We start from the raw sequence: 12575 nt of genomic DNA, 5'->3' as shown, positions 1-12575 counted from the left end.
ATTTTCATTTAATTACATTTAGCGAAATTCGCACGTTAATGACGCACAAAATCTCTCCAACCTTGGCATCCCACGGTATCTGTGGATTATCTAATCTTCCCTTTACGGTTATCTGAAGGCATAGAAGGACAATTAACAAAACACGTCTCTGGCGCCAATCTAAGAAAACTAAAATAGCTTAGAGACCCCTATAGCTTTTCGGGCAAGCTTGTAAGTTGTGGAATTAGGTAGTGAATTAGAAAGCGAAATAATATAAAAAAGTTGCTTCCTAAATACTAGAATTCTAGTTTGAAATTTCTATGATCCAGTGCAGGAAGTTTATCGGTGAAAATGTACCCGAAATTTTAAATTAAAATGATAATGAAAACAAACAGTTACGAATGTAGATGACATTCGACAAGCAAAGCAAGACACTCTACTGTGTTATCATCGGAATGGGAAGTAAATTTAGTGTGGATCCGGTTAGGAAGAAAGATAATCTCATCGAGCTTTCCATCTGAAAAATAGTACGGGTAATAAGGACATAAGATTAGGGCAGTGGCGAAGCATGAACTTTTTTTTCGGGTAGACAAACAGTAAAAATCGTTAATTAAAAAAAATGTGTATTCAGTATTATTCACTTTAATGAAATAGAGAATGAGCGTATGACATATTAACTCAAAGAGAAAAATTATGTAGTGATATAAAAAAGAAAAAAATAATTATTACTAGCATAAAAAGATAGATAGATAAAAATAACTACTACTTAAAAAAAACACAACTAAAATACGATTGCCAATATCGAACAGTCGTTCAAAAGCAGATTCATCAAATCAAAACAAAACTGAAGATGGATTGCGGCCGACCAGATCAAGCATGTCCATAAACAATAACCCTCAATAGTATATTAAAATAGCTGGTCGACTTCGATAGACAAAAGCTCGAATGTCTTTCCCGTGAGTGAATTTTGCATACGTAATAAGCTGAATGCTGATGCGGCCGGACCTCTGTAGCCAGCTTGATGCGTATTTGGTTCGATTATACGCTCCAAATATCGGAAGACAAATATCAATGTGTCTTCCTGGGGCTCGTATACATTAATAGGGTGTATCAGCCCTGTATTTTTATCTTATTATCTATTTATATCTTTTTATCTTTATCAGTGCGCCTTCGGATTAATCATGTTTAGATACTATATAATAATAGTAAGGATAGCGACTACGTTCTGTGTTAATTTTTTTTTAATTTTAATTCAATAGTTACGTGATAAGTTAATGACAAATAACTGGATAATTTTATTAATTTTGGATAGACAGTGTCTACCTTGTCTACTCGTACGCTGCGCCACTGGATTACGGTATAGATAGGCAAATTTAGTCCTTAAAACAGGGATTTTAGGTCGAAACAGGAGGACAAGGGTTCACTACGACTATATAATAAAAGTGGGTTTTCCCGAAAAATCATAAAAAGCTGGTGCTTCAGATGTCTTCTTATTTCACTTATGTAGTTCGCACGTGGCAGCGAGGCTCAGCCAACCAAATGACGTCTGAAAGCTGTGACAAAAATGTCAGCAAATGACTATAATGACATTTTTATATGACGTCATAATGACTACAAAAACCACGTGAATAAGTCCCGCCAAAATAACGTGAGTTGACGTAAATGAGCGATGACGTAAATTAGACGTCTATTACTGACCATTTAAAAACGTTTTTACTGACGACATTTTAGTGACGCTTCTACTGCCCTATTCTTTTAATGTTTTTATGCGTTTTTAAAGAGCCTAAATTTTTTATACAGAGCTCTTAAATTTGGTAAAATAGGTATATCTGCTGGTTCATCATTTATACTTCACTCGTCATTTACATTTATAATAAAAATGTAATAGTCTTTTTCCTGTAAATATTAAACTGTAGTCCGAAAAATACAATGTTATTTATATGTATTTTCTTTTTCATTATGATTTATCTTTCACTCATAGCTGACCATTCTCTATAGGTCGACTAGAAGAATTTAACAAGCTTTAATTAAATATAAAAAATTGACGACACGGTAAATGCGCAGTGTTGCCAACACTTCATTATCATCAATTTCAAACCTTCATAACTTATAGAGTTTAATTACTAATTAGTAATTTATTCTGTCCACAATTCTAACCTGTCCAGAGCTTAATAATATTTTTACTATTTTACTACACGCCACACTATCCTAAATCAAAACTAAATACACTGGAACTAGCTAGAAAATATCTAATTTGGCAACACAAAACGCCATGCCGGTAAAAGGCAGGTCGATTCTATACTTAGAAATGTAAATATGGTTTTGACTTATTTGTTAATCATTTGATAACAATAAAACTCATTTGAAACCAGTGATTCACTACCTTCTTTTATACGTCAAAATTGACATTCTAGAAATTCTAGAAACATTAATGTAAGTCTCTCTTTTTTATTGTCATTCAAATGACGTTATTTTATCGCCACAAAAACGGCATTTTGCTGACTACGTCATTAAATGACCATATTTTGATGTCATACGTCATTGCCTGGAGGGCGTCTCGTGAGCAGAATTATCTGTTTTGCTTTGTTAAATAGCAATTTTCGTTACAAAATTGATAGCAAGTTTGCAAATAAATCCATGCCTGTATTCGTCCGAGGGTAAAAATTCATAACTGTGTTAATTTTGTATTATGGTTTTTAAGTTATAATCGAACATAGCCACATACATTCACATTTATATATATACATATATATATTACAAGTACAGGTAATAATAAATACAAGTACAGATAAGGCTTTAAACACCAATTATTGTGATGCAAATTATAAATTCTGAAGCAAAATGTTAAGGAGACAAAACTATATAGGTCTCTCACCAAAATACTGCCTGGGCTAATCCCTATTTTTATAAAATAAAGGCAAAATGTTATATCTTGGCTAGATCCTCACATTTGTAGGTTATATTTTACACAACCAATTACCTGTGTTTTTTCTTTTGTTCTTTGCAAGTTTAAAATGAAACGCAGAGCTGCAAATACGACAATGAAAGAATTAGAATATATGAAAACTTTGATTTCGCACATTTGTACTGTAAAAACTCGAGAGATTAAAAATCGACGTTTTGTTTGTTTATAAATAGAAGTTATTTTCTGTAAAATTTTCCATTACAGGATAATTTTAATAATTCCTACGTTCTGCTTGGATTACCAGAATATATTTCGAATTTATTTTAATAATGTTTAGTGTTTCTTTTAACTCAATAAGATTATTTCCTACTTCCTTTTATTCAATTATTTTCTATACATTCTAAGATTATCTAATGTTAGGTGGCGACTTTAGTATTCTAAATAACCCTACGCAGCCTAAAACACCCTTATTACATTTTTGAATTCTATATCTGAATCTAAATACTTTTGTGTATAATATCCGATATTTAAATTTAAGTTTTTATGTAAAAAATGTCGTTTACAGATCCTACGAATATTATCAATATTTTCTATAAGGATTTTTATCCTTATATTTTTGCCGGTTCCTTGTAAAGGGGAACCAATTTTAATAGACTTTAAATGAAATTTCGTTAATTAGTATTACAAAGTGGCATATAAAATAATATAAATTAAATTTAATAAACCGTTTAAAGCTCCTTTTTTTAAAATGGAAATTTTCTATTTTTATGATTTAAATATTAAGTACTAAAAATAAGAGTAACTTTGTATAAGGACACATGGTGTAAAAACTTAATTTAGGTTTTGGAATGATTTGTAATATAATATTTTTCTATCGTAAAAATACTTACGGTTTCTGAAGTGTATCAAATAGCCATGACTAGTGATGTAAAGGGTAATATTACCGAGGTAACATTACCGGTAATTTTGGTAATATTACGTAATATTACTGCAAGACCGGTAACATTGGTAATATTGGGTTTTTTTTTCACTCTATATACTCTTATTTATTCGCTATTCGCCCAGCTCTACTTGGCTTTACTGGCGCGAGGCGCAAGGACGAAAGACGATCGTGCCATACGCAGTGGGCTAACGCTGCGCCGCCGCTTTCTTGATGTATAGATCGGGATCATGGAATAACCAAAATATGAGTAATAAAAATTCTGTGATTCCCCGGGGGCCGTGGCAAGCGAAATCTTGTAAACAGTCTCTCTGTATTGATCATAATTAGTGGCATTATTGGTACAAAAGGGTTGTTTATAGCCATTATAACTATCAGTGCAATTTTTATTAAATAACTGTAATTATTGTAGGTGATATTTAAACTGGTGAGTAAATATTTTCTAAGTTGACCTCTTCTCGAAATGCATGATGTTTATTTTGTAATTGCGATAATATGGTTAAGCCAAAGAGTGATGTTTGGAGATACTACGATCTTAATGATAAAGACAACTATTCCTGTAAATATTATAAAACCTCCTTTAAAAGAAATGCTACCAGACAGTTCCAACATTTGCTTAAATGTGTCAAAATACCTGAAAATATAGTACACATTCTTAAAAAAGGGAAATTGCCTGTTAAAAATGTTTTGGGTAGTAACAATAATACCTCGCGAAGTTCACCCATGGTATTAGAAGATAATGATACTGAAATTGCTGATTATGAAACCTCTCAGCAGGGACACGTATTTGAGACTTTAGACTCAGAAATAGCTTCACTAGTTCGGCCTGTGCCTTCCTCAGCTAGTTCTTCTTTTTCAAGTACATCTAAAGCATCACAGGGTACAATTTCTTCGTATATTGATAACATGTCCTCTCAAGAAAACAACAAGATTGATGAAAACTGGCAAGGGCTATTTATGTCTCAGGAGCCCCATTAGATATGATAACAAAAAAAGTATGGTTAGATGTATTCAAAACAATGAGATGCGCATATAAACCGCCTTCTCGTTACCAGTTGTCAAATCCACTGCTCGAATCCGAGTACACTAGAGTACAAGCTGCAGTTTCTTCAAAAATTAGTGAAGCACCTATCTTAAGCTTACAAATGGATGGTTGGTCAAATTGTAGAAATGACTCTATATCCAATTTTGTTATTATCACACCTCTTCCGGTATTTTATAAATCAATCCATACCGAAGATAACAGACATTTAGCAATATTTTTAGCCTCAGAAATTGAAAAAGTATTGGAAGAATTGGGAGCTTCAAATTTTTTGGCTATTGTCACTGACAACGGAGCTAACATAAAAAAGGCTCGTAAAATAGTTAGCAGCAAGTACAAATACATAACTAATTATGGTTATATTTGTCACGGTCTAAACCTTCTGGTTGAAGACTTCTTGAAATTAGACCATTTTGCCAATTTTAAAAAGAACATAATTTCAATTGTATTAGAGTTGAAAAATAATCTAGTTAAACAAAGCGGGGCGATACATCTCTTTAAAATTGCCGGTGAAAACAAGATGGGGTTCCTTTGTTTCTTGTTTAAAAAGCTTTTTGCACACTAAACATTCATTGAAAAGTTTAGCAGTTGATGATAACCCAGATATTTCTGGTGTTCTTTCAACAAATACAGTAAGACTTCTTCTTCAAAATGAATGTTGGTAATAAATAGAAGCAACTTATGACTTGTTCCAGCCAATCTCTAAGTAGATAACGTTTTTTGAAGCTAACGGGCCAACAATCTCAAAAGTGTTTTCAAATAAGATCTATATTACGTGACAAAGTATCAAATTTATCCGTTACTATGTTAGAATTCCAGAAAATATGTTCAATTCTTGAAAAACGAGAAAATAAATGTTTAAAACCCGTTCATCTTGCTGCTTACCTATTAGAACCAAACCAACGTGGCAACAATTTGACTGAAGCTGAAAATTTAGTTGCGACGGAGTTCATCTATGAAACTGCAAGGCGTCATCCAAAATATTCTTCAGAAGTAAGTCTTATTATGGAAGCACTTGCACACTACAAAATTAGAGGTGGTAATCTTTTTGCTAAGGAATTCGTTATTTCCAGCGAAAAATCTATGTCTGGGCATGTTGGGTAGGCAGGAATTTGCTCCAGTTCTCAAAATAAGTAGATTGGCTGTAGACATTTTAAATTTACTTTTAAAAATTATTTCTTCTTTTTCAAGTACATCTAAAGCATCACAGGGTACAATTTCTTCGTATATTGATAACATTTCCTCTCAAGAAAACAACAAGATTGATGAAATACTGGCAAGGGCTATTTATGTCTCAGGAGCCCCATTAGATATGATAACAAAAAAAGTATGGTTAGATGTATTCAAAACAATGAGATGCGCATATAAACCGCCTTCTCGTTACCAGTTGTCAAATCCACTGCTCGAATCCGAGTACACTAGAGTACAAGCTGCAGTTTCTTCAAAAATTAGTGAAGCACCTATCTTAAGCTTACAAATGGATGGTTGGTCAAATTGTAGAAATGACTCTATATCCAATTTTGTTATTATCACACCTCTTCCGGTATTTTATAAATCAATCCATACCGAAGATAACAGACATTTAGCAATATTTTTGGCCTCAGAAATTGAAAAAGTATTGGAAGAATTGGGAGCTTCACATTTTTTGGCTATTATCACTGACAACGGAGCTATCATAAAAAAGGCTCGTAAAATAGTTAGCAGCAAGTACAAATACATAACTAATTATGGTTGTATTTGTCACGGTCTAAACCTTCTGGTTGAAGACTTCTTCAAATTAGACCATTTTGCCAATTTTAAAAAGAACATAATTTCAATTGTATCAGAGTTGAAAAATAATCTAGTTAAACAAAGCGGGGCGATACATCTCTTTAAAATTTTGAAACCGGTGAAAACAAGATGGGGTTCCTTTGTTTCTTGTTTAAAAAGCTTTTTGCACACTAAACATTCATTGAAAAGTTTAGCAGTTGATGATAACCCAGATATTTCTGGTGTTCTTTCAACAAATACAGTAAGACTTCTTCTTTAAAATGAATTTTGGTTATAAATAGAAGCAACTTATGACTTGTTCCAGCCAATCTCTAAGTAGATAACGTTTTTTGAAGCTAACGGGCCAACAATCTCAAAAGTATTTATCTGATTTTTTCAAATAAGATCTATATTACGTGACAAAGTATCAAATTTATCCGTTACTATGTTAAAATTTCAGAAAATATGTTCAATTCTTGAAAAACGAGAAAATAAATGTTTAAAACCCGTTCATCTTGCTGCTTACCTATTAGAACCAAACCAACGTGGCAACAATTTGACTGAAGCTGAAAATTTAGTTGCGACGGAGTTCATCTATGAAACTGCAAGGCGTCATCCAAAATATTCTTCAGAAGTAAGTCTTATTATGGAAGCACTTGCACACTACAAAATTAGAGGTGGTAATCTTTTTGCTAAGGAATTCGTTATTTCCAGCGAAAAATCTATGTCTGGGCATGTTGGGTGGGCAGGAATTTGCTCCAGTTCTCAAAATAAGTAGATTGGCTGTAGACATTTTAAATTTACTTTTAAAAATTATTTCTTCTTTTTCAAGTACATCTAAAGCATCACAGGGTACAATTTCTTCGTATATTGATAACATGTCCTCTCAAGAAAACAACAAGATTGATGAAATACTGGCAAGGGCTATTTATGTCTCAGGAGCCCCATTAGATATGATAACAAAAAAAGTATGGTTAGATGTATTCAAAACAATGAGATGCGCATATAAACCGCCTTCTCGTTACCAGTTGTCAAATCCACTGCTCGAATCCGAGTACACTAGAGTACAAGCTGCAGTTTCTTCAAAAATTAGTGAAGCACCTATCTTAAGCTTACAAATGGATGGTTGGTCAAATTGTAGAAATGACTCTATATCCAATTTTGTTATTATCACACCTCTTCCGGTATTTTATAAATCAATCCATACCGAAGATAACAGACATTTAGCAATATTTTTAGCCTCAGAAATTGAAAAAGTATTGGAAGAATTGGGAGCTTCAAATTTTTTGGCTATTGTCACTGACAACGGAGCTAACATAAAAAAGGCTCGTAAAATAGTTAGCAGCAAGTACAAATACGTAACTAATTATGGTTGTATTTGTCACGGTCTAAACCTTCTGGTTGAAGACTTCTTGAAATTAGATCATTTTGCCAATTTTAAAAAGAACATAATTTCAATTGTATCAGAGTTGAAAAATAATCTAGTTAAACAAAGCGGGGCGATACATCTCTTTAAAATTTTGAAACCGGTGAAAACAAGATGGGGTTCCTTTGTTTCTTGTTTAAAAAGCTTTTTGCACACTAAACATTCATTGAAAAGTTTAGCAGTTGATGATAACCCAGATATTTCTGGTGTTCTTTCAACAAATACAGTAAGACTTTTGAAGCTAACGGGCCAACAATCTCAAAAGTGTTTATCTGATTTTTTCAAATAAGATCTATATTACGTGACAAAGTATCAAATTTATCCGTTACTATGTTAGAATTTCAGAAAATATGTTCAATTCTTGAAAAACGAGAAAATAAATGTTTAAAACCCGTTTATCTTGCTGCTTACCTATTAGAACCAAACCAACGTGGCAACAATTTGACTGAAGCTGAAAATTTAGTTGCGACGGAGTTCATCTATGAAACTGCAAGGCGTCATCCAAAATATTCTTCAGAAGTAGGTCTTATTATGGAAGCACTTGCACACTACAAAATTAGAGGTGGTAATCTTTTTGCTAAGGAATTCGTTATTTCCAGCGAAAAATCTATGTCTGGGCATGTTTGGTGGGCAAGAATTTGCTCCAGTTCTAAAATAAGTAGATTGGCTGTAGACATTTTAAATTTACCATCGTCAACAGCCACAACCGAAAGAACGCTTAGTACTTATGGATTTATTCATCGGCAAAGAAGAAACAGGCCTACCGTTGAAAGAGCCGGAAGACTAACCTATATTGCCCATAATTATAATTTACTAAACGAAGATCATTCAAGAAGAGAAAAAGCTACTGAGGATTCTGAGGAAGAAATTGAAAAAGAAGATCTCGGTTTCGAAATTATAGACTTGACTGAATTAACCAAGGAGAAAGAAAAATCAGATGACGAGGTTGGGGATGATGAGGATTTACCATTATCCACTCTATTACGTAGTTCATTTTGACTCGTTTTTTTGTGTTTCCTAATGGTTTTACAGTTTTGAATTAAAAAAACTAGTATTAGTTAAAAAGCTGTTTTTTTAATAAATTACCAATATTACAGTAATATTACTGGTAATATTACCGATTTTTAAATTACCGGTAATTTCACATCTATAGCCATGACGGTGTTGCAAGTGGCAATAGAAAACAATCCGGTGATATAATCAAGACACAACATGTCTTTCACAAATTGTCATATACCGTAAATAGTTTTCAATTTTAAATTCTATACCGTCACACTAGAATTTTTAAAATTTTAGTGTCCGGAAAACGACCTCATAAAGGTTTAAAGGATCGCTTTTTTTATAGAAAAAAATCAATAATTATTGTATGGTCTGCATACGTAATTTTTGATATTAAAACTTAAATATGTTATATATATACACAAAAGATTCTCACTCAGATTCTAATATAGTATCCAAAAATGGCTGAATATGTATGAGGGTATTCTATTTAAAATAACGAAGTTGATAGCTACTTTAGGTATATAAATGCCGCCATCTTGAAAATATTTTCGTCCAGTTTATTGACTTTAGTATAATGTGAAACATTTAAATTTTTTCCTAATTATAGTTTCTTCACAAGTCATCAATGCGGTTCCTAGAGACTTACCCTGTATAATAGTATTTGCGAGTCACTTAAAATTTGCTGTACACTCACAGAAGATAAGCGATATATTGCAGTTATACTTACTTTTATTTTATTTTATTATTCTTGAAAAAATGTGATCCAACATGCTAATCCAGCTTTAAAAATAAATAAAACTCCAGTATAAAACACTCACAGAAAACAATTTTATATATAATATTCAAAAGTTATATATCTTATTATACCTTAACCTTAAAAATTTGCGTTATTAACATTTTAAAATCGGCTTAATAATACTGTTTTTTTTTGTTATTTAGTTTGTTTGAATTTAATTAATTTCGTCAATCGTTCCAAAGGCGTAAGGAAGCCTAAATAGGGTATTACTGGACTGATAAATATAATACCCCTAAAAGCTAAAAAACACGCAACGGAGCCCTTATAATAAAAATTAATGGGGGAGAAATAAATTTCTTGACCTAAATAGCTCCGCAAAAGTCCCTTGTTAAACGTAGTGATAAGGGTCTTAAAATTAAATTAAATATTTTGTATATTTAGTAAATCATGTTTCTTTTTTAGTACTTATACTCACATTCTATCGGCGGCCACAAACAAAAACTTTATTTGTTGTTCAAAGAGCGCATAATTATCCCTTTTTAATTTTAACTACTAGCATTTAAAATTTGGCAGTGGCTTACGAGCGCAGGTACTAGTATATTATTTAATGAGCATGTAACGACAGCTATTACTCACGAAGATGAAGTTTGAAACGGGGTAAGTAATATGTATTATTATCTATTCAAAATGCGTGAATAATATGCCTATTATTAAGCGGTTTTAGAAGAAATATTTTGTGAGAAATGACAACGATTAATTTTTAATTTTAAAATGGTGGATAAGATGCGATTTGTTTGAACAAAAAAAAAAGGTGAAAAAGGAAGACTTTGCTTTATTTTGTTCGGTTGTTGTTGTTATCTCAAAAATGATATAGAACCCATTTCTTTCTTTGAGAAACCATTCTTGAGCCCATTTTGAATTTGGTAATTGTTAGGATATATACAAAATTGTCGTATACTATCTTGTATGGTGTCAATTTTTTTGTTTAAATAGTAAAAAATAATAATTTCTTAATTTTTAAAACATTGTCATTTGGATTTAATTAACGTAAAATAACGTAATATTTTGAACTCTTTTTTTTTTGAATTTTTTGTAACTTTAAACTATCATCACCAAATCCTAATCAATTTAAAAACTTAACTAACTAACTACTTAACTTTTCCTAACCTAATAAAATTTCCCTTCTCAGCACAAAACACAAAACTATAGAGAAGTGGTGTTGCATACAAAATGATGTTTCTGGCAAATCTGCTAGCGTCCTCTTGCTTGGCAACGGCAACTGTTATAACTAACCTGAGTTTGACGTGCCTAATTGGACCAATCAAAATGGTAAAAAGGCGCGGCCAAGTTAAAGCGCGAACATTAAATGTCGTTTAATAGGAAATCTCATAATTTTGTTATTTAATCGTAATAAACCAAAAAAATACTTTTTGATTAGTTCATCAAATATTGATTAGGATAAAATAAAACGCTTTAGCTTTATTTTACCTATCTTAATAAGTTAATTTACTGCAATAATCAATTAACAATAGCGTACTACATATTACCAATTTCAAAATGGAAATAAAACGATGTTTTTCTTTAATACATTTATTATTTAATTTTTCTGAAAAATAATTACTTAAAATGGTAAACACAATAAACAATAATTTATTGTAACAAACATTCAGATTTTTACAGTGCAGATTCTGGTGATCAACAGTGTGACCCAAAAAAAGGAACATTTTATAAACTAGATAGTTCAACTATCAACTACACCTAAATTAAATATTCTATAAAAATTTATTAGGTACTATAGTTTTTTTTGTGAAAAAAATCTAAATTTCACTGCTCTATATTTATCTAAGTATTGCAGGTACAATTGCTTAAATAAATATACAGTGTGTGTCAGCCAAATGGAATAAATTAGCTAATAAATAGATGGGAGCGTGTTGGAAAAAACGCTCGAACACGACATATTTTGTATACAATGTCCTATACCTATCTTTAATTGTTTCGGAAATATTAAGTAAAATTCAAAAAATAACATTTAGAAAAGAAAATTATGTATTTTTCAAGATTCTCTACAACTCACTCAATACTTCTTGCCCATTTAGGTCTTGGTAATGATAAAGCAAGCAAAAACTATTTCAGCATTCCTTTTTATTGATATGAGAATAAAAAAAAACTAAAAATTGTTGTTTACTTTGGTTTAAAATGCCAGACTTAATGTTGACTCATGTCGCATGACAGAAGTAGTCGTCAGTGCAGTCGTTTGAATTTCATTAACTACAAGCCAGAAAAATGGTTCATTTAACAGAAATGCACAAAATAATAATTCTAAAGATGATTGGCTATGGAGATAATACATGGACGCAAAAAAAAAGTAGCTCGCTTATTTCACGAAAAATTTCCAAATTTGCCGCCTTTAACCCAAGGAACAATTAGTAAAATAGAAAAGCAATTCCGCGAGCTGGGCCATGTTAAGTAGGTAAAAAATGCAGCTGCCAATGCAATAAGTGAGGATACCAAATTGGCTGTTATGCTTGAGTTTGAGGAACACCCACATACATCTACTCGGAAAGCAGCCCCAGTACTCGATATTAGCGATTCATCAGTTATTAGAATATTAAAAGAAAACGAAATGCATCCCTATAAAATTATACCCATCCAGGAGCTCACGGAAGACGATTTTGACAGGACAATGTATTTTTGTGAACAAATGATGGCAATGTTAGACAGCAATGTGATCCAATTAGAACTTGTTATGTTTTCTGATGAGTGCACCTTTACTCTTCACGGTCATGCCAATCGTTA

At 31.8% G+C, this 12575-nt stretch overlaps 2 protein-coding genes across 5 annotated transcripts in view; both read left to right on the top strand.

Moving 5' to 3' along the window:
- LOC126749572 (insulin-like peptide receptor) overlaps window positions 1–12575 on the top strand; it is a 434160-nt gene that overhangs the window by 164418 nt on the left and 257167 nt on the right. The gene's annotated exons all lie outside the window — the stretch shown is intronic.
- On the top strand, window positions 8346–9060 carry LOC126750037 (uncharacterized). Its single transcript, XM_050459548.1, has one exon. It carries the CDS (start codon window positions 8372–8374, stop codon window positions 9038–9040), a length of 669 nt encoding a protein of 222 aa, XP_050315505.1. The 5' UTR covers window positions 8346–8371; the 3' UTR covers window positions 9041–9060.

This window comes from Anthonomus grandis, chromosome 2 (genome assembly GCF_022605725.1).
Source record: "Anthonomus grandis grandis chromosome 2, icAntGran1.3, whole genome shotgun sequence".
NCBI classification, from domain to species: Eukaryota; Metazoa; Arthropoda; class Insecta; order Coleoptera; family Curculionidae; genus Anthonomus; species Anthonomus grandis.
The sequence above is the reverse complement of the archived record's forward strand: the minus strand, read 5'-3'. Positions and strand labels throughout refer to the sequence as shown.

Excerpts from the sequence above, each read along its gene's own strand:
- LOC126750037 (XM_050459548.1), top strand. The coding sequence starts at position 8,372 with ATGTTAGAATTTCAGAAAATATGTTCAATTCTTGAAAAACGAGAAAAT.